At 38.7% G+C, this 21,838-nt stretch overlaps 1 protein-coding gene across 4 annotated transcripts; it reads left to right on the top strand.

Annotated features, from left to right (window-relative positions):
* Positions 1-2: 2 nt before the first annotated feature.
* LOC590272 (protein AF-10) lies at positions 3-21,838 on the top strand. 4 transcript variants are annotated; one of them, XM_003726117.3, is made up of 16 exons: positions 3-240; positions 4,335-4,414; positions 4,957-5,011; positions 6,187-6,296; positions 7,363-7,466; positions 7,942-8,035; positions 8,780-9,944; positions 10,404-10,509; positions 11,358-11,449; positions 12,166-12,213; positions 12,649-12,923; positions 13,771-14,257; positions 14,776-14,950; positions 15,750-15,960; positions 16,426-16,647; positions 19,605-21,838. In XM_003726117.3, exons 1-16 carry the CDS (start codon positions 132-134, stop codon positions 19,665-19,667), a joined length of 3,396 nt encoding a protein of 1,131 aa, XP_003726165.2. In that variant the 5' UTR covers positions 3-131; the 3' UTR covers positions 19,668-21,838. The 4 variants fall into 4 exon arrangements, with proteins under 4 accessions (XP_003726165.2, XP_011675005.2, XP_011675008.2 ...); XM_011676703.2 differs by having other exon boundaries at positions 8,777-9,944; XM_011676706.2 differs by lacking the exon at positions 12,166-12,213 and having other exon boundaries at positions 8,777-9,944.

The following is a 21,838-nucleotide window of genomic DNA, read 5'->3' as shown; positions in this document are numbered from 1 at the left end:
GCACAAAATAAGAAAAAAAATTAGGATTCAAAGCCGTAAGAAAGAGTCTAATTATGGGCTTAATAGGGCTCCTAGGATAGCCCGACCTTTCTGGTCAGTCCGTTATAACTCAACTTTATTAGCAGAAGAAAATGAAGGAGATGGTTGGTGGCTGCTGCGTATGCGGCGACGAACGAGGATGGACGGAAAACCCGTTAGTTTACTGCGATGGTCACGGTTGTAATGTAGCCGTGCACCAAGGTACGTTGGTTTCCTATTGATAACTGCACGAAACTGTGTTGTGTGAATGTAGACTGAGCTGAGCTGTGTTTGCAAATAAATAAATGATTGGGCGGGACTGAAGTTCATTAAACTAGAGTACTTGGTCTATTATCAGTATCAATCAGAGTTTGACATTGCTTAGTCTGTAGTGTGTTCATGTGTGGTTCAGCGTACAAATGCCATGGTTAATTACACAAAATGATAACAAATTTTTTTAGTTGTTGAAAGAATAATAATATTAAAAAACTGAAAATTAGTTCTTGAGAGTTGTTGGTTGACTTGTTGACACAAGTTGAGTGGTGTGGTGTGTGTGTAATTAGGTTCTTAGAGACGAGTATCAATCAGATACGATTATTTACATCTGGGGTCAAACCTTTTTAACGTCACCATCCAAAACACGTGACTCAGTTTTGAACTGGGGTCGCCTGAGCCAGTTTGTAGGCAATGACATTGACAGAGAGCTGACCAAGTGAACATGCCGCTACTGCGCTAGACCAACTCACATCTCCAAGATTCTTTTTGGACTCAAGGAGCCTTTTCCTTGAAACCGTCATGAGTCTAACTTCTTGACTAAATTAGCATAGATCTAGCAAGCTACTTGTCCGCTAAGTTTTTCACAAAGCCCTCTTTGCCAAGATCAAGGACAACCTGAATAAGACAAGTATGACTATGAAGTACATGTAGTTATGATGCGTCCGACCCGTCATATCTCTGTCATAACTTTTTAGTCGATGGGGAAGCGCCATCACATGTCTTACTTACTTTGGTTTACTTTGGTGTCGAGGCTTGAAGCTTCAGCTTACAATATGTGCCCCTCTTTACTGCATTGGATTCGCGTTGGTATGGGTGGTATTTCAGCAGATGGTGCTTCCAGTGATTTTCAAGTTCTGACTTTAATTTATTGATTGATGAGGCATTTATGGCAATTTCAGGAAGGTTATTCCAATTATTAATGCTCCGCACTGAAAATGACATCTGCCTCATCTTAGATTTGCAGCGGGGCTTCCTTATTTTGAGCCTGTGTGACAGTGTCCCCTTGTTCTGGATTCTTTGATGATTTCAAATATGTCATTCCTCTCTACTGCCTCCAATCCATGCATGATCTTGTATATTTGAAGAAGATCAGCCCTCTGTCTACGGTACTCTAGTGATGGTAGTTTGAGTGTCTTAAGTCTTTCTTCATAGCTTAGATGCTTCACATCTGGGATGAGTCGCGTAGCACGTTGCTGGACCTTTTCCAATAGATCTTGATCCTTTAGGTACATTATTTATTGGGCAGTCTATCGCTGGCAAAAAGGACAACAAATCCTCCAGCTAGTAGCTTTGATCTTTCTAATTTTAGTACACATTCACTTGAACAGAATGTTGGATTCAGTTGTAAAACGGTTGAATGTAGGGTTTGTGATACATGTTTTTTTTCCATTTTTTTTAAATTTTAAATTTAATTGTGTTATATTAAATAACTGATCTAAACAAAGTTGTGTCGATCTAGAAATTAGTGTAGGAGTAGGACTAGACCCTCCTTTTATTTTAAAGTTATATTCTTATTGCCAACTTGTGTCTTGTTCCTTTCTTGGATAGATGGTTTATTTTGTAATGTACACAAAGGCTGTTTATCCATTTATCATTATTTGAATTCTCTCTCCCCACCAACTGGTTTAACCTATAAAGTTGGAGTCTTAGTTTCTGTTCAGATTTTTTAAAAATGAGGAGGAAGTTTCCCGTTTTTTAATATTTGATATTTTTTTCTAAAGATAGAAATGCTATTACATGTATATGTACGGTACTTGGTATTTAATGACTTACATGTTCAAACAATGTACATGTAGGTCAATTTCAACTCTTTTTAACACTTTATTTTCATTTGTACACTGCGTACAAGCCTTTTATTAAGTCAAAGCAGACCGGGAGCCAAATATCTGAAAAAGCGGCTCCCGGTCCTTAATTTTTTTAGAGAACCGGGAGCCGTTTTCCAGGACCAGGAGCCGTTTCCAAAATTGATGAAAATATGTATTCTTTTAAATTATTTGTTAAACGTTACCTTTTATTTATACATACGGTAGTTTAATTTCTACAGTTTACATTTTGAGCACTCTTATATTAAATCACTCTTACCTTGGATAAATCTGTAGTTGTTGTAGTTCATGTTTAATACTATTTTCATGCCGTTAAATGTCAAAAATTGAAAAATGTTAGGAAAGGGGGAATTAAATTATTTTTATAAAAAAAATACTTAAGAAAAACCATCTATAATGACAATGCAGAGCTGCCAACCTGTCACTTTCAAAAAACATATTACCGGTATTCAGCTTGAAAAAGCATATTTTAGGTGAAAAAAAAGATTTTGCCTGTTTAACGGGTTTGTTATTTAGACCTGTCACTTAAAAAAATATTTAAAAAAAATAAAATAAAAATAATAATAATTTTAAAAAAAATAAAAAAATTTGTTAAATATATTTACCTATTTGATCAAAAAAATCCATTATTTAAAACATCACAGAATTTTAGTCAATGAGTACGAGGGCCGCTGAATCAAGGCAAGTCTGGAGTTGCAATCAACTTTGTACATAAAGTCAATGCATCAGCAGGTGCGGTGTTCTGTTTTTCATTTGGCTTTTTGAAGATACCATTACATCCGAAGGGCATGCGATAGGCAAAAAAACTGGCAACAAAATCGCTGATTTCTTGATTTTTAGCGCTATTTTGATGAAACTGTTTCTTAAACCTGGGCTAAACCCCCGTGAGCTTTGGAAATATGACTCTGATTCCGCATTTTTGACGGCAAAATTTGGCTTTTGGGATGGATTTTTGGAAGTTACATCGAGACTTTCTTGTACTGACACTGTGTGTGTAGTGCAGTACAGCACTGATGTCATTTGTGTGTGTATGCATGGCTTGGGGAAATGCGCTCGTCTTAGCTTTGAGTGGTGTACATCCCCTGTATTGTGTGCTCCGTACTCCGCTAGGAGTAGGAGATAGCGGCCGCTCGTATTAGTGCTGCAATTGTTTCTGGGCGATTTTAATTAGGATTCTCATTATGTAATGATTTGTTAGGGTTCATTCAGTCCATGTTTAACTCGTATCAAGTAAGTTTTTGTCACATTTGTGAACATTTAGTGCTAGACATGTGGAAGTTTATGAAACAGAAAATGTTAATTCTCCCAGACCGGGCGCCAGAAATAAAAATGAACCGGCGCCCGGTACTCATTTTCCCCGTCTTACCGGGCGCCAAAAGTCAGGGACCGTAGGGTAAAAATCGCCCGGCGCCCGGTTAATAAAAGGCTTGACTGCGTACATGTGCATGTAACTATCATCACATCTTTTGTACCAACAGAAAAATTCAAAGTAAACAAATAACTGGTAGTGGCAGAAACCTTGAAAGAATAGTGTTCAATGATTCTTCTCTTTGACACTTATACTGTACATGTTCCATTCCTGATGAGACATTTAAAAGTACACATGAAAATGGTTGACATAGAGAAGTATTAACTGCTCAAAGACAGAACATGTTATTAAGTTTATTTCTATTTTTCCTTTTTTAAAGTTTCTCTTACCTTTCTACAAATTACCATATTTCTTCAAGGTTAAACTCCATTCTATGTTTTCTTTTACTTAAGCCTCAACTTGTATTTTTGTTTTTAGTTCCTATTCAACTTCTGCATGTTTATTTTCATTTTCATATCTACATGTGTTTTGCAAAAGAAGATGTAGAATTATAAAATAAAGCCAGAACATACACTGTAGGTTGATATTAATTCAAGCTACAATATAGAAGGCACTTCCAAGTTCTAGTCACAGAAAATATGGAACAGAGTGGTATAATGCTAGCCTATTGGTGTATTCATGGACTTATTTTGACCTTGTTTTGTTGAATGTACTTGTAATAGTCTTGAAGAAGATGTGCCTTCTTTTCTTTGTCATATCAGCATTATTAAACGACTCATAATAATCCTATTAAAATATTTGTTTTTTTACAACTGAAATATGTAATTTTCATTTACATAAAATGTATTGCCTTCTTCCTTCATTCTCTTATATTCATCATTGCAATTGTTTCTTTCTGTCCCTTCCAGCGTGTTATGGCATTGTGGCTGTACCGACTGGGCCTTGGTTCTGTCGGAAATGTGAATCTCAGGAAAGAGCAGCCCGTGTGGTAAGTCCTAAACTGACGTTGTCACTGCTTCTTCACCTACAAATGTACATACAGTCAAACCTGTCTATAGTGACCGCCAAAGGGAAACACAAAAAGTGGTCTTGGTAGACAGGTTCCTTCATTACATTTTTCAATGAGAATCCATTTTCAAGGAAAGCAGAAATGTGGTCTTTGTAGACAGGTGGTCACTAAAGCAGGTTTGGCTGAAAAGACCTTTTTATCAATCTGTTCTACAAATCCTCATAAGCAGCATTGTTCCATGTATTTCTACACTGTGACATGAAGTTACAGGAATCAATTGCTCTTCTCCATCACAATCTATCAAGTTCCTGTATTAAAGTGAATTCATTCAGAAGGAATATTTTGCATTTCAGTTTGTATGAAAATGGGATGTTTTAAGCAACCAATGTTGTTCTTTTAATTTCAAAATGACTGCAGACACATTTTGATATTGTCAATTTATACATGATTAAAGTGTACATGTAGTAATGAAGAGAAATTATATATAATATATATTTATTTTTTGTATTTTCCTCTAACAGAGATGTGAGTTATGCCCTCAAAGAGAAGGAGCGTTAAAAAGAACTGACAATGGAAGTAAGTACAGTGAAAATGTAACCCATAAACTTTCACAAGTGTCCCATTCGTAAATACTGGAAAAGTAAACACAAATTGACTGCTCTGGCTATAAAGTTGGGATACATTGGAAATACTTGATATTCTTTATGTCATTCTCTATTTACCAATCCTATAAACTCTCTGTTGTGTGTAGGACAAAACTGGTCTTGGACTTTGGATAATGGTTCCAGAGTATTAGAGTCAAGTAATCTTGTACAAAATGTTTTTTGTGTTCATTTCTTCTTTAGTATATGTGTGAATAGAATTGAATAGAGGCCAAGTATTTTATGGCTGCAATCACTGCTTAGGTATAGATGTACTTGTAATTGAACATCTTCAAATGGTGGTACCGGTATATGTTTGTTTTATCAATCATTGGCAAGCACTTGTAGAATTTAATGATGTAAATTTATAATATTATAACTTCTCAAAATGTTGTTTTCAGTTGCATAGAAATATCAAAAGAACTGTTTCCCTCATTTGATATAAATATTATTGTAAAATCACTCTCATATATTATTTATGACATTGCAAATACTACATTACACATGACTTGGGTAAGAAAAAAGGAGTACAGGTTGTGTGGCCATGTCTCTGTACGACAATATGTACTCTTTAAAAAAAAAAAAAAAGGTAATTTTGTTGACCCAGGGAAGCCTCATTAGCTACAATTCTGTTCTTCCCGACTGCCCTGTAATTGTTATTAACCCAGCGATTGAAAGGTACCCATTTACATGTACATCTGGGTGAAGAGTGGCGAATGTGGATGAATGTATTACCAAAGGATGTTACTGCCAGGCTGGGATTGGAATCCTAAACCCTAGGATTGAAAGTCAAGTGAATGAACCACTACACCATGTTGTTCATTATTGTTTCATGAAAATAAAATGATACAATTTATGTGTTATTAAGCTAAGTTGACTCTATGTGGAGGCATCAAGTTTTATTCCAATTTTGAAATTGCCCTGTGCATACATGTGTATGTCCTTTGACAAAGAAAATCTACAAGTGTCTCTCTCTCTCCCCATCCTGCAGTTGAATGGGTACCTGGCGGGATTCAATGTATTATACATTGTGCGGTGATATGAGCTGCTGGACCTTTTATGCGCATTATCAACATTTGTAATTATCTCTATTATGTTTCACTTTTTCAGGTTGGGCACATGTTGTGTGTGCTCTGTATATTCCTGAGGTGTGCTTTGGTAATGTGTCAACCATGGAACCAATCCTACTGGCAATGATACCGCATGAGAGATATAACAAGGTACGATTCAAAATTACTTTTTATTCTTCTTCATGAAAGCTCTTTTATGTTTTGCAATTGCAATGTAAGATTTTCTCACTTATTTTTATATTTTCTGGGGAGTGTTTCTCAAAGATCCTAAGTCAAACTTAACTCTAAGTTGGACTTAAATATTATGGAGAGCCATTTGTAGCCTTACAATAAAACATTTCAAAAGCAAAAATTCAAGTATTTTAAACTTTTCATTAATTCCACATCAAGAACATGAAATCTCCCATGATAATAAAAATAAGATTGATTTGAATAAAAATGTTATGCCTATTTTTTCAAGGATGCTAATGGCTTTCCATAATTCTTAAGTCCAACTTAGAGATAAGTTCAACTTAGGATCTTTGTGAAACACCCCCCTGGTGTATTTTCACCAGAACTCTCTGTCGAGTTTACCAGAGTTTTCCAATAGTTGAAACACTCTCCACTCGGTGTATTTATTTTCTTTTTGAAATAGCTTTGATATTAATTTGTTGGTAGTAAATAGGCATACCCATTACAACAAAATCTGTGAATGTAAATGTCTTTTACTTTTTACATCATTTGCCTAGCAAGTTCAAGAAAATGTTTAGGTATTATACATTTTTTTGTTTTTAACTCTTTTCCAGAAAATAAGAGCATCGCAAATTTCCCTGTACAAATTTTTAATTGAATATCTTATTTGTCACAAACTTTTTCATCTATGAACGTTCTATTGAAAATTTTGTACAGGGTGATTTTGGAAGTACGTTGTTTAAATCCCTTGAACAGTATACCTAGAGGTTTATATTTAAGGATTATTCCTTTATTGCATTTCTTTTTCGAGTGAGGTTTTTTAACTGGGGGGGGGGGGGGTATGATTTACAGTTTTCTTTTAAAGTCTGATGTACAGGAATGAAGCAATAAGGCTGGCACTTCTTTTTAATTTAAAAAAAATATGTACATACCACATATCTGCCCAACAGTGGAAAGATGTAAAAGTGGATACCTCTGTTGATATGGAAGTGAAACTAGTCCTTGAATAAAGCCGTAATTACCTATTTTATGTTCCTTGTAACAGTCGTGTTTCTTGTGTGAGACGAAGGGCAGGGAATCCAAGGCAACTTCTGGATGTTGTATGACGTGCAATCGAAATGGCTGTAGGCAATCCTTTCATGTTACATGGTAAGTTGTTTCTGTCTACTCTATGGTACGGGAGAGGATTTCTACCCACCTACCCCCCCCCCCCCCCCCCCCCCTCCTCCTATTTCTTTAACCCGGCTTGTACATTTACAAAAAATGTTTGTGCTGACCAGTTCAGTTTTTAAATAGTTTTCTGTCCCCTAGAGCTCCTCATGGATTTGGTATTGTAAAAGAGTGACTGTCATAGGAAATATTCTTAAGTATTTATTTCATCTCAACCCCCCCCCCCCCCCCACCCCCAGCCCCGTCCCTTTGATTAGTCTTCCAGGGCTCTATTTTAAAACTTATCATTTCAGTGTATTTTTTTTTACTGAATGAATTTCTTATCTCATACCATGTGCATTTCAATTCATAATTGAATATTCAAAAGAGGGGGAAGACAATTGAATGTGTGCAATAATAATGCTTCACATCATTTCTATGATGTCGTTAATCTGTTTCCACTTCTCCTTTGCAGTGCACAACAAGAGGGTTTGTTATGTGAGGAAGCTGGGCAGCACAATGACAATGTCAAGTACACTGGCTACTGCAACTATCATTACCAAAAATTAGTAAGTATACTTCCAAACCATTACCCTCATCCAAGGGAATTTCAAAGAGAAAATGCAAGAGAATTGTACAGAATTAGAAATCTACACATATGGGTAATTCCATAAATTAGGGACCCACTTTGTGAAATTTTGAAGTGAGATTGTTAAGTGATTCTAGGTATATGGATGCAATAATATGCTTGGAAATCACTTTACAATCTCACTCCACTATTTAAGTCTTTACTCAGAGCCACAAGAGACCTTAAGAGAGGTTGTCTCTATCGTGAGGCTAATCCAATTTGATCAATAAAGAACCCCTTTTTTATTGGGAGGTCCACAATGGGCTGGAGTAGTTTTGACCTTTGAAATTACAATTAACTCTGCATAGTCGAACTAGCCAAATTTTCCTAAATCAAATAATTTTTTTGACAAAAAAAGACTATGCAAAATGTGTCATTCACACTTCTTAAGTCAAATTTTGTATAAGTTAAAGTATTTTGTGGACTTAACAGATTCTGCTTATGCAGATATAACTGTATTTTCTAAGCATTGGCTTGTCATCATCTGTTATGAATGGTCTTTTCAATTTTAAATCCCAAAGTGAAATTTCTTTTGCATGGCAAATACATGGAAAGGGTTAAAATAATTTTGTTCACTGTGTTGGTCGCACAAGTGACTTAAGAGTTGTCTCTAAGAGGCATTGTTGAAATGTCATCCTTGAAATCGAGGACGTGTTTCTGATGCAATCTACCTTTGTTACAGAAGAAAGACAAAGATATCAAGACGATACCACCTTTCAGACCTTGTGGAACCAACTACACCCCTGAGAAAGAGAAGCCTCTGAATGATAGACCTTCTGATAAGACAAAGGCAGACCTCAAGGAGAGGCATCGCAGATCGGAAAAGAAACCCAGAACATTTGAAGTGTGCTCCGTGTATAACGCCAAAGACAATAATGACAGTAGCACAAACTCGGCCGGTGGGAACTCGACGGGCCACAGTGCAAAGTTCACCAATGCAAATTTCACTGAGACGACGATCGTCCCTACGACGTCAATATCAGAGGTGGAAACGACAGCCACTCCAAGTGGGGGTGATAGCTCACTCATCCTCAAGTTTAGAAGGAATACAGTAACTTCTGGAAATGGACAGAAGAGTAAGAAGGAAGGGAAGGGTAAAGGAAGTGGTACCGACTCTGGGCAGGGGGGAACCACCGTGGAGGAACCAAGCGGTGAGACAGGAGAGGTGAATTCAGTGACGGAAGAGCGGACCCAATCCCCGGATCCAATCCCCGTTGAAAGTGCACCCACAAATAGCAAAAGCTCCAAAAGTCGGAAATCGGCTTCGCGTGAACCTTCGCGCACCCCAACTCCATCGCGCACCCCAACTCCATCATCATCAGTTTCAACTGCGCCTTTGGTGATAACTGAAACAGTGATGGTCAAAGACTTGCCTCCTGCTGTTGAGCCGGAAATAGCGGTGGCCGATACTGATAGTGGGACACCCGTCAGTAGCAGCTCAACGTCCGGTGCACCTGGCAGCACCAGCACCATGGTGGATGTGGAGAAAGTGAGTTCTCCGTCGACATCTCCGGCGCTCGACGTGAAAAGCATTGACGTCAAGAAGCCGATCATTGAGGAGGATCGCAAGGACAAGCAGACGATCCTAGGAAGTGGGAGTGAGAAGCATGAGAAGAAGAAGCACAGGAGACAGAGCAAGGAATCCAAGAGTTCCAGGAGCCACAGGGAACATCCTGGAGACGATGACTACGGCAGCAAAAAGCGCAGGAGAACAAGTGGCTCATCCACAGGGAATCCTATGTCTAGAGACATGGGTATCTACTCTTTTGGGCAGAGAGGTGTCCTTGCACAGGGCTTGTCACCGCTGGGAGATGGGTCTCCAGGCACGAAGATTGCCACGCCCAATCCTGGTGAGTTCATGATCTCATTCCAATTTCAGTTATTTAAAGATATGTGACATGTAATCCTACTCTCATCATAATGATTTTAGCAATGTTCATGTGACTTCAACCTCTATCTGCAGCTTTGTTTCTGTAACTGTAACTTTGACTCCCAGAAGTCTGTTAATTGATTGCAGATTTATTCAAAGGCAATACACCCTTTTACGGTTACAAGAGTGGCATGCACTATATGATGTGAGCGCACAGCGCAGGCAGTGACGTAACAATACATATGCGCGTCTGAAAACATGATGGTGGCGCAATGTTTATTCGTAAATTAAAATGGCGGCCTTAACTGTGAAAAGGTGTATTGAGAGACATTCCCCATAGCAGGGAAAAGTTGAGGAAAAGTCACTTCTTGAATTGTTCGTCATATGAAACGTTAGACAGGTCAAATCAAATGTATACATTGTTGTGTTTTTATTTAAGATGAACTGGCCATACATGATGTGTTTAGTACTGCTAATCAGAGCGGACTTCTGATTGGGCCACCCAGACCAGGAGCTGGGAGGCAAAGCCAACACAATTCAACTGGGTAAGTAAGATGTAGTAGAATAGTTTTGATCAGAGCATAGTCTGATGAAAAGTTGCACTTGGTTCAAATCAATGTCAACTTGGTTTCAGTTGCAACTCTGTACTAAAGAATTGGGAGTTTGTAAGATTTCAGTTGTATAAAGGACTTGCAATTATTTGTCAAAAGTCTTTAAAAGTAAGTGCCCAAATTTTCACCAGGTGCTTGGTAAGATATTCAGATAGCAATGGTAATGGGCATATTCGACTCGGAGCTAGCTTTAATTACTCTTAAAATTTCTTCAAACAATACCACTACAATGTTTTGTCATGGTCAAATGTTTTATTATGAAAGATTAAAACTTCAAATGACACTCATTCTACACTGGCTGTAACATTTTTTAACCTTCTTGAAGTTATACAATGACCATTTGATGGTTTGTGTGTAGAGTTTTCAGTACATTTCTTGTATAGAAATACATGACTATTTCCATTTGGATAGAGGTGTTGTGGTCGAGTGGATGCTTCACTGGACTGTCGATCATAAGGTCCGCGGTTCGAGTCCCACTGCAGCACTAATGTCCTTTGGCAAGACATTGATCTACATTTGCCACTCTCCACCCAGTTGTTAAATGGGTACCCGGTAGGATGCGAAAGCCAATGTGGTGTGCTTAGCAATTTGAGCCTAGTACAATGTAGCTCTTGTTGGAACGCTCCCCAGGGAGTGGAGAAAGTGCATACATTGTGTGCGGGCAAGCCAGAATCTGATGACCGGGGTAATAATGTAAAGCGTTTATAGAAACTCGGACATTGTCGACGTATAAAGCGCTATATAAGCAAAATATTTATTATTATTTGATTATCTTATTTCAGACCTGCAATGCCAGCCACCATGGAGCAGCTACTGGAGAGACAGTGGGATCAGAGTTCAGAATTCTTAATGCAGCAGTCATCACATCTAGACAGTGAGTATCAAAGATCTTTAAAACTTTCTACTCAGACAGAAATACTACTAGGAATAGTGAGAAAGAGAGAGAGAGAGAGAGAGAGTGTGTGTGTGTGTGTGTGTGTGTGTGTGTGTGTGTGTGAGGGGGAGGGGTCGTGTATGGGGAGGGAGGAGGGATTGGAGAAAGGGGTTGTGGAACAGCTGCTAGAGAGGCAACGGGATCAGAGCTAAGAATTCTTAGTGCACCAGTCATGGCATTAAGACAGTGTTTGAAACTTTCTACTTAGAAAATGTGACTAGCAAACCAGAGAGCTAGCCCAGCATTTTTCTGATTACTTTGACCTCGCAACTATACCAGACTTACCGACAACTAGTGATTTGCCTATTACTTCACTGACTACCATAGAATTTCCTTTATTTGAGATGGTGAGTTATTGAGAACACATCTTCATAAATATTGAGTATATTGAATATAGTTGCTCTTACTTTTATTATCATTTGTAAGATAATGGAAATATTTGTTGATCGATCTATGCAAAAACATTTTGAAACCTACAAATTACTTTCTCATAAGGTGTTTAAAAGAAAATTTTGTATTGGCCTCTGCGACCGACCCCAAAATCATTGAATCTATGGTCAGCTTTTTAATAATTTGTTTGTTCTTTTTCTTCTTCAATCTGACACACTTTTATAAACTTATGTTTTGCTGTCTATCCCCTCTAATTTCATGTACAGATTTGGACAGAGTTGACGGGGTGTGGGACAGAAGACCTGAGGGTCATGGTAATTTAGTTCCCCTTTTCTTGTCCCAGGCAGCCCCGTCTGCTTTGTCAAAATCTCTTCACCTGTTTTGTATCGTGATCAGTCTGTTGTTTTATTATTTATTTTATTTATTTTATCTGTTGTATGTACTTTTTTCTTCTGAATTGCTGAATAGATAATAATAATGATAACACACTAACTTTTTTTGGAAGGGGTTCTGGATTGAACTTTTTAGACTTTGTTTCCATGAGCTTTATGTAAACTAATTTCTTGGGTCCAGACTTGGAGTTAAGAGGCCATGTGTCCTGGCCCTATTGAGCCAATCAAATGCAGCGATAGGATGGCAAGGTTAGGTTAAAAAAAGAAGTGTCCTGGGCGCCTCTTGGTGTCAAGCCCTGAATCAGGGTATGAATATGAAAATATTTGATAGCAATATCTGTTTCTCTCCTCCACCAGTTGCATCGTTACTCTCTTGCCTGCACCAGCTACGGCAAGAGAACCTCCGCCTGGAGCAGCACATCAGCACCCTGGTCCAGCGTCGGGACCACCTCCTTGCCGTCAATGCCCGTCTCTCCCTGCCCCTCACCCAGGGGGGCGCCATAGCCAATGCCATGGGGCTGGGGCTGGGGGTGGGGGCAGGAGGGGACAACAGCCCAGCAGGGTCGGCTGGCAGTGGATCCAACTCCAGGAGTCCTAGGTTCAACAATATCCTGCACAACGCACAGGGCCAGGTCAGTCACTGCTGCGTTCCGCCATAATGATAATAATATTAATACTCAGTTTTTATATAGCGCTTATTACAATCACTAAGCGCTTCCAAACTTCGAGATTACATTACGGCGCTCTAGCTTTTCAAAGAATTGATTCCTGCCAGGTACCCATTTACACCACCTGGGCTGAGTATGGCAAATGTAGATCTATGTCTTGCCAAAGGACATTAGTGCTGCGGCGGGTCTTGAACCGTGGACCTTGTTATCGACAGGGCGACTTAACCACTCGACCACGGCACTTCTACACCTCATCTAGGGCAATGAATTTCTTTACGGATCCCCTTTGTGTGTATCCCATTAATAATGTAGTCAGTGCTGCTGTAGTAATTCCTTTGGTAACATTGAATCGCTTACCGTATATCAGGGCTCGACACTGACAGGGGCTCGGGACTCATAGGGGCATGTATCAAAATTTAATCAAGACCTCTTTTCAGAAAGAGTTAGTGTGGAGCCCGGCTTATAAATACACAGCCTGTACTCTATGATTTATTCAGTGCTGACGTCATTCTTTTAGAATTACGATGCTAATGAACCCTGTACCTTTTATATGATATATTAATGGCATGATTTTTCTTTAAAGCTCTTCATTTCTGTATTGTTTGTGATGTAATTTTCAGTTTTCAGTTATCAGAAGCAAATTCAGGCTCCTGAATGGACCTTTTTTCGATCTGTCAAATCAGTGAAATATTAGAATTATTATTATTATTATTTTTTTGTTGCAAGTGTGATTTTCTTTTACTTGGACACATTTTATTTCAACCTTTATTGATAAACATTTTGTTATTGTCACCTTAATCTTCAAATGCAGGATTTAATAAGTAGCTATGGCAGCAGTCACAGCTTAAATCAATCCCTCAACCAATCATCCATCAGCCTGGGTGGTAGCCCCGCCCATGCCCAGTCCCACAGCCAATCGCCCAGCTCCTCTCTCAACCAGTCCCACCCATCCCACTCATCCCTAACCAATCACATCAGCCAGCTAACCTCCACCCCAGTCAGCAGCCTGAACCACTCTGCTGGAGGTGTTTCCCTGTCTCTCACACCCACCTCGACGGCGACCACAACCACCGCAAGCGGTAGCGTACCGCTTGGAGCCGCCGGTCATGGCGCCAGTCATAGCAGCGCACTCTTATCTGGTGCCAGGTTGCCGGTGACGGGGCTACCTCCAGGCCATCCGATGGGTACGGAAGCCATGTCTACAGGGGGGCAGCATCTGCACCCCGGTCATGGGGTCCGATCCTCCCCCAGCAGTCATCTCATGAGTGTCAATCACAGCAGATCAAGTCCAGTTCCAGGTAGGATCATGGCGCCACTTATCCTTCTCATATTTACAATGATAATAAGGCCTACAAAAAAATGATGTTGTATTGCCCTTTAGGTGCCAAAACATGGGTCGGTCGGTCGGTCGGAAATCTTCTTTTTTTTTCTTTTTTTTCTCCCTCTTTGGGCTGATATCTCTCTGTTTTGAATGCTTTAATATTTTTTTCTCTAAAACAAAAACTTTCTTCAAAAGCCGACCTTTCATTTCAAGATTTTGGGGTCGGTCGCAAATGGCAATACAACATCTTCTTTTTTGGTCCTCATATTTATGATGATAATAATAGTTGTAATAACAATGATAATTGCTATAGGCTGTTTCAATATCCATAATTCTGTTTACATATATTACAAAAAAATTGCATGGGGTTCCTGACTGACCTAAAGGTTTATGATTATCATTGCAGCATGAGCTAAATCCAGGATTTTGTTTCAGAATCTGAGACAAAGTTGCCTAATGCCTTTAACATTGTCTTGTCATTGTCTCTTGGTGCAGTGAGGACAACACCCAGCAGAGGGCAGAACCATGGAGGAGGAGGAGGAGGAGGAGGAGGAGTGGGAAGGTCGAAAGCCTCTGGAGGAAGAGTAGGAAGCGGAACAGGGGCCAGGTCATCACCGGGAACAGGGGGAAGCATCTCAGCAGGCACCCCGATCTCAAGACCTTCAGACGGGTAAGACAAGCACTAAAAACGTGTGCATTTTTATGGGATATCGTCTGCTTATACTAATTTGGTCCAGTGCGTGACGTCACAAATCCCGGCAGTGTTCGGAGAGCTCTTCAAGTGCCAAAGTGGGGCTGTATTTTACCGTTTTAAAATTGATAATAATCGTTTCTATGAATGTTTCCAAATGGGAAATTTTGATAACCTTGTTCAATTTAACCTTCCCTCATGCAATGATACAAATTAAATCAATATTTGAAATCAATGAATGTCTACTTGAACTAGTGGCAAAGTCAATATTGCCAAACTGTTCAATTTAGGAATGGTTTTTGCTAAGAGACAAGGGAATATCAGGACAATATACAGACATCTCTTATTTTAAATTTTAAATTGAAGATTCACTTTTCTGTTGTTAAACATTCTTCATTAGTACCTGTATGCAGTTCATGGTATTTGAATCTTGTTTCAATCTTGAGTCACATTGGTTTCTGTAAAAAGCTGTTATCATGATGAGTTCTGTGAATGTTGTAGAGGTGTCGTGGTCGAGTGGATACGTCACTGGACTGTCGATCACAAGGTCTGCGGTTCGAGTCCCGCCGCGGTACTAATGTCCTTTGGCAAGACATTGGTCTACCCAGGTGATGTAAATGGGTACCTGGCAGGAATTAATTCCTTGAAATGCTGGAGCGCTGTAATGGCAGCTAGGCTAAAGCCGGGGTAATAATAAATGTGCCTCAGAATAATATTTCTAGATAGAAGGCGCTATAGAAATGCCTATTATTATTGTTAATGTTGGTTCTCTCCCTAGATCTAGTGACATAGCCAGTATCATCAGGGAGAAGCAGGGGTCAGCAGCAGGGGGCAAGGATAGTGGGTCATCCTTGTCGTCATCGGCAACGGCAGGGCATGGGATGGGTATGTACCACGCCCACCAAGTCCAGCAGCAGCAGCAACAACAACAGCAGCAACAGCAGCAGCAGCAGCATATGGGGGTCAACCATGGCAGGCATCTTACACCAGTGAGTAGACCATTCAAACCCATCAAGCTTGATGGTTTATGTCGAGGGGTCAGTGACACAAAGACGTAACTCCATACTTTGCCAAAACAAGTATTTGATAACGTTCTTTATCTTTATGAGGGTTTTCTGCCCTGTTTGTCCTTATTTAGCACTATGCCCCAAATGTACAGGGTGAGAGTTTGGACAGGAATGATTCATAAGAAAATATGGTTTGCGTGAAAATGTGAAAATTGACCCCAAATGACATTTCACCTTTTAAAAAAAAAATTGTGTTGATCTAATAATATGTAATGATGCTTAAAGGTAGCGAGTTTGAAGTTCATGCCCAAAGTGTTTATTGAATTCACAAGAAAATGAGAAGAAGCGTACAGTTATGTAAATTGATCCGTGTGTAACCTTTGACCCGTGTGCTACCTTTGAACCCTGTGAGTATAAAAGACGATGCATTGTGTGTGTGTTTAACAGGAGCAGCAGCATCTTGTCTATCAGATGATGCATTCCTCCTCCTCGTCGTCCTCCTCCAAGTCTCATCATCATCACCACCACCACCAGGGAGGAGGGGGCGGGGGCGGGGCTTCTCAGCGCCACCAGGGCACCCCTTCTTCCGCCCCTCCTCCTCCAGCCAGCTCTTCTGCTCCCCCTAATGGGGACGTGGTGGCTAGGGGTCACGCTCCGACCCTGTCTAAGGTTAGCTGGCTGGGAATGAATGCCTTGCTCGATTATCGGTTCATGTCACCCTGTATATGCCAATGCATGGTCACAATCTGTATTACCTATCCACGTTTTAGTTTGAATGTTTGTGTGCCTCTCTATGTGACTGCATTGTAGGTATTGCTGTAGAGTTTGGTGGTAAGGATGGAATTTGAATGTAGGCACTGTGATTAGAGATTACGTATTCTTCATTCATCTTTCTCAACCCAGGTGTTGTAAGTGATGCCTGTTAGGAAGAAGAAAATGCTTGTAGCTACATCATGGCTGTTTGGTTAAAACGGGGGTGATGGTATGAAAAGACTCGCTACAATTACCGGGAACGTCGCCCAAATCTCGCTTGTTTCTTGCTGGTGAAGTGCATGGTATATACACGTAAACTTTTACGCTAGCATGATTTCAAAACTTGGGCAGGAGACGAGTGAGAATTTGGGAATAATTTTATGATTTTATGCGTTCATTTCAAACAAAATACATATTTTTTAAATCATAAAACATTGCTTTTCTAAAAAACATTAAAAAAAAAAAATTATTTAAAAGCCGGCCACAGATTTAAAGATTTTGGGGTCGGCTGCAAAGGGCAATACAACATTTTTTTGTGTACACCTAATAAAATGTCCTTATTTCTTGTGCATATGAAGTGCTGAAAATTTCTGTTACTGAATTGAAATTCCTGTACTAATGTACAAAATCCAGATTAACTGTAGCTTTCAACTCTTTTATGAACCCGTTGAAAACTAAGCCCAAGAAACAATATAACTCAAAGAAATTCATTGAAAATATATGATGAATGTAAATAATCTCTTAACGGGTAAAGAAAGTTGGGACAGGATGCATCCCCCCCCCCCCAACCCATTCCAAGAAATAAAAGTCAAGGACTCTTTTTTTCTTTTTTTTGTTGATGTGGCACAGTCACAAGTATTCATTTCCTGTCATGTTGCGGTGCATTTACCATTGTCTTGCAGTTTTGATTTAGTGGTGTTTTATATTCACCTTGTATGTACCTCTTGTATCAATATGCATGTGTATGAAGTTTTAGATTGTTACATGTATTTTGTAGAAGGCATGTTTCTTTAGGGAATGATGTAGTATGGTTCACGTATGTTGATGTAGTGCATTCTACATGAATGTTCTTGCATCTCTAGTACATTGCAACTTATAACTAGTGGTAAAATTACAGTTCAAGGGTTTTGGGTGCACAATATCCATTCAATATTGTTTGAATATTGCCTTCAGAGGTTTAGATGGCAATACTTCAACCTAAATTCGCAAAAAAGCAGAAATATATGCCCAAATGTTATATGCGATATCTATCCAGGCCGGATCGATATGATAATTTAACAAATTTATCAATTAGTAGGTGGTTTCCCGGCAAAATTGGTATCATCACGTAAATAGTCAAAACATATTCTTTTACATGATTGGTAATAAGAGCTTCCATATCATTTTTTGAGAGGGGGGCGTTTCCAAAACTGGTCTATACCTTTAAGTGTGCTAGGAAAAGAAAAAAAAAGAATCATAAATTGTGTACATTTACAAGTACAGGGTGCTACAAAAAAGTGTACTCTAGTCTTTATGTTTGCTTGCCTACTATAGCTAGTTGGATCTTTTGTAGAATCGCTTCAGCATGCACATTTACTCATGGTGCAAAAATTCTTCACAAATTCATGATGCTTCTTTCTACCTCTTGAAATGCGTTTAAGTCATTTTCTTTTTTAAAGTCTGCTTTGATTTAAGTCTGTTGCAAGATAATTGATCTTTCTCATAGATCAAACCGTGAAGAAGCCTCAATAAACAATGCATTGGTCATGCAGATAAAATATACAATTAACAACTAAATTATTCATAGTCTTACAAAGTTTTGTAATTTTTTTAAATATGTAAAAAAATTGATTTGTTCCGATTTGTTTTCTTCTTGACGATATGACATATTAAAGCTTAGATCTTAAAGCATCCAACAAAGGCCCTACCCGGTAATTCAACCAATCTCCCTTTCATTTTTGAGTTTAGAAAAGCAATTTTACAATGGGTATGAATGATTTCTTTGTTAACTGTAAAATGATGTGTGTAGTACTACCTGTAACAATCTTCAAATTTCACAGTTTTTCACAGAAATGTGTCACTTTTTGTTTGTTTCTTGGTTTTTGTACTTCCTGTGTGGCTATGTTAATTCTTATTTCTTTTCGTGTGGGCTATTATAAGTTTGGCAAAGTTTTTCTTAAAGGTGGATAAAATATGCATGGAGGGTGTTATTCTCCTAATTTCTATTACTGCTCTCATCACTTTCTAAAAGCTCATTGGGACTGCATCTGTGATGATATGTGCTATAGAAATAGAGTGTAATATCATTTTCATACTGATATTATTTGAATTTCTAAAACGGGCTCTAAAATTTCAGCAATCTAATTGGTCAAATGACAGCACGTGACCGTGCATCATTCTTTCCCACTACGCTTATCCTGCAAAAGTTTCCATCAAAAAGTGATAGCACATGGCTAAGAGTAATGCAAGGCCAAGATGTACCTATGCGGTATCCCTGGCCCATACAAAATGAAGTATCGATGAATAATGATGTGGCCACTGAGATGATTGTTTTACTGTTGGGCTTCACTTGTAAGATGGCATTCAATAAAGCAAATGTGAGACAATTGGCATTTTGATTTGGTTCATTGCATATTTCTTGACTATAATTAGATATATATTTCCGACCCATTTAATAAAGAAAACAATACATGTTTTGAGGCTAGTGCATTAGTTATGTGCTCCCTACTCGGTTAAGTCACAATTAGCCGGATAATAAACTCCACAATTCTTGTTCATCATCTGATTGTGACTTCTCCTGCGTTCAGTGCGTATTCACTAATGCCCTCGCAACATGAATTATTTGTATACTGTTCATTCTCACTCAAACTTATCTTCTTTTTTTTAATGTCCAGGCATCTACTGCAGGGAGAGCAGACAGGAGACCAGGGAGTAACAACGCCAAGGATAAGACCTAGCTGTCAGGCCTGAAGTCAACCCTATCAATTCACCTTGGTCCTCTACCCCCCTCCCCTCCCCCTCCTCGGCGTCACCACCGGCACCACCCCTCGCCCCCTGCCATAGTCTTTTGAAAGGGTCAGTTTTGACATGCACACACAAGTGCAGTCATAGGTTAAATCATGTAGCTCTGAATAGCTCCCTCCCATGTACAATTTCTACAGGAGGGAACTATTTGAAGCTCCATGAAACCACTGACCAATCAGGGGCAGCTTCCGCTGATGCAACTATCTCTCTCAGCGAGCTATGGTCCCTCGTCGCATCATCCTTTAGGGCCCTGACTGAAGCAGCAGCAACCCCAGCAGGCCAAGACTGGTAACATATTATATCTTCCTGACTTCTCTGTCTGTGTTTGTGTACCCACCAGCCAGTATTAGTAAAGATGCAACAAGAACAGTCTAGAGTGTCTTGGCAGCCTCTGCAGAGCAAACTAGATCCCAGTAAATGTTCTAAAACTTGATGAAATTTGAATAATCTTAATGAGAATGGATTAATTATATTTTTTTGTTTAAAAAAAAACAGAAATTGAGAAGACTTGACAATCATATAAATGTATTTCATGACACTGAACATTGAACTGTGCAATGATCTTTAATATTACACATTATCAAGAAAGTTGTTATAAAAGGTTTTGATCCTTATCTGTATTCCAGTTTAAAAGAATCACAGTAGATCCATTGATCCATAGAATCTGTGCTTGCAAGATGTGAATTTTCAGAAAGATAAATTGCTAGGTAATTGGTTCTCTTAAATTTGCAATAATAGTGACCTGTTCATAATATAGTAAATCGTGATTTAAAAATAAATAAATTGTAAGACAAAATAACTTCTGTAGCTGACCATGGCACCAAGGGGACACCATTATTCTGCATGCCCCAATTTATTAAATTTAATTAAGTTTTCAAAAAAATTTCTACATCTCTGTGTGAAACATCTGCAGTAATAATACAAGTCACTCTTTTTAATCTAAAACAAGAAATGGGTTTGGTGTAGTATCATGATCTTGGGCCTGTCAGACACTTCATACCAAGATTCAATACTTGCATCTCTGGCTGAAAAGGTGAAAGTGGTCCGCCTTATTCCTGAGGCAAGCCAGTAAAGTTTGACGCTTTGAAAGTCGATCCTTTAAAGCGGGACTGCACTACTTCTAGCTACTTGCGCCCTCTGTACAGCCAACAATGCCTAAGCGGTACCCGTTGATCCCCCATGGTTCCCTTTTTCTTATGTCAATTGAGAGCTGATTTGATGAGATAACCACCTGTAACTAGTGCAGATAGGCTTTAATGGTGAGACGTTTTAATGTCATTCATTTGAAGGTTATTCTCTTGAAATTCAATACTTTGAAGGTTGTTCCTATGAAGCTGAAAGCCTTGAAAATCAAACATTTGAAGATCAAACTTTGAAGGTCAACTCTACAAAGTTAGACCCTAGGAGGTATAACCCTTGAAAGTCAAACATTTGAAGGTCATTCCTTTGAAGGTGAAACCGTGTGATTGCTAATCATAAAATAAAAGGTCATGAATTAATTTCTTTAAGAATCCTTAAGAATTGATACATAAATTGAATGCTACAATGTTTATACCTTGTCATGCCAAAGAAAGAAAATTGATATTGAAAGCTAAAAAAGTTACTTATACATGCTGTTTTCCTTTTCTTTTTTGAATCGCTTAAACTAGAGCATGCCATATCAGCCCATTTACTTTCAATAGAGCTTTTTGCCGTGGCCAATTCAATGCAGTCTTGCAGATTCTTTAGATAACAAAATATAATTTCATTTCCAGTGAAAGTTGGAGACCTTATTAATGCTCTAAGTTTTGTGATATACAATTAATATTGAAAGTTTTTATGAAACTGGACTGGGGAATTCATTTTTTTTATTACTACATGTACATCAGTGAGTATTTTAGTAGCGTAAGCATGCTTGCAACAGTTTATCATATACATATGAATGTGTACAGTTGGGGAAAGATTTTTCCAACTGATTATGTTTTAAATGAGAAATATTTAGGCTTTGCATCGTTCTTTATTTCCCCCATTTTGCCATGTACATACTGTTTTATATTGAATGTTGAAATAGTATTGAAACTTTTTTTACTATTACCTCATAAAACATGTGCATATTGTACAGTAT

The sequence above is a fragment of the Strongylocentrotus purpuratus genome, unplaced genomic scaffold, assembly GCF_000002235.5.
Source record: "Strongylocentrotus purpuratus isolate Spur 01 unplaced genomic scaffold, Spur_5.0 spur5_scaffold_19, whole genome shotgun sequence".
In the NCBI taxonomy this organism is placed as follows: domain Eukaryota; kingdom Metazoa; phylum Echinodermata; class Echinoidea; order Camarodonta; family Strongylocentrotidae; genus Strongylocentrotus; species Strongylocentrotus purpuratus.
This window is presented reverse-complemented; position numbering and strand designations above follow the sequence as displayed.

What these genes read in the sequence shown, in the direction of transcription:
- LOC590272 (XM_011676703.2), top strand. Translation starts at nt 132, where the DNA reads ATGAAGGAGATGGTTGGTGGCTGCTGCGTATGCGGCGACGAACGAGGA. An exon ending in CAATCCTTTCATGTTACATG is followed by an intron (nt 7,467 to 7,941) that starts GTAAGTTGTTTC and finishes TCTCCTTTGCAG; the next exon opens with TGCACAACAAGAGGGTTTGT. An exon ending in AGCCAACACAATTCAACTGG is followed by an intron (nt 10,510 to 11,357) that starts GTAAGTAAGATG and finishes ATCTTATTTCAG; the next exon opens with ACCTGCAATGCCAGCCACCA.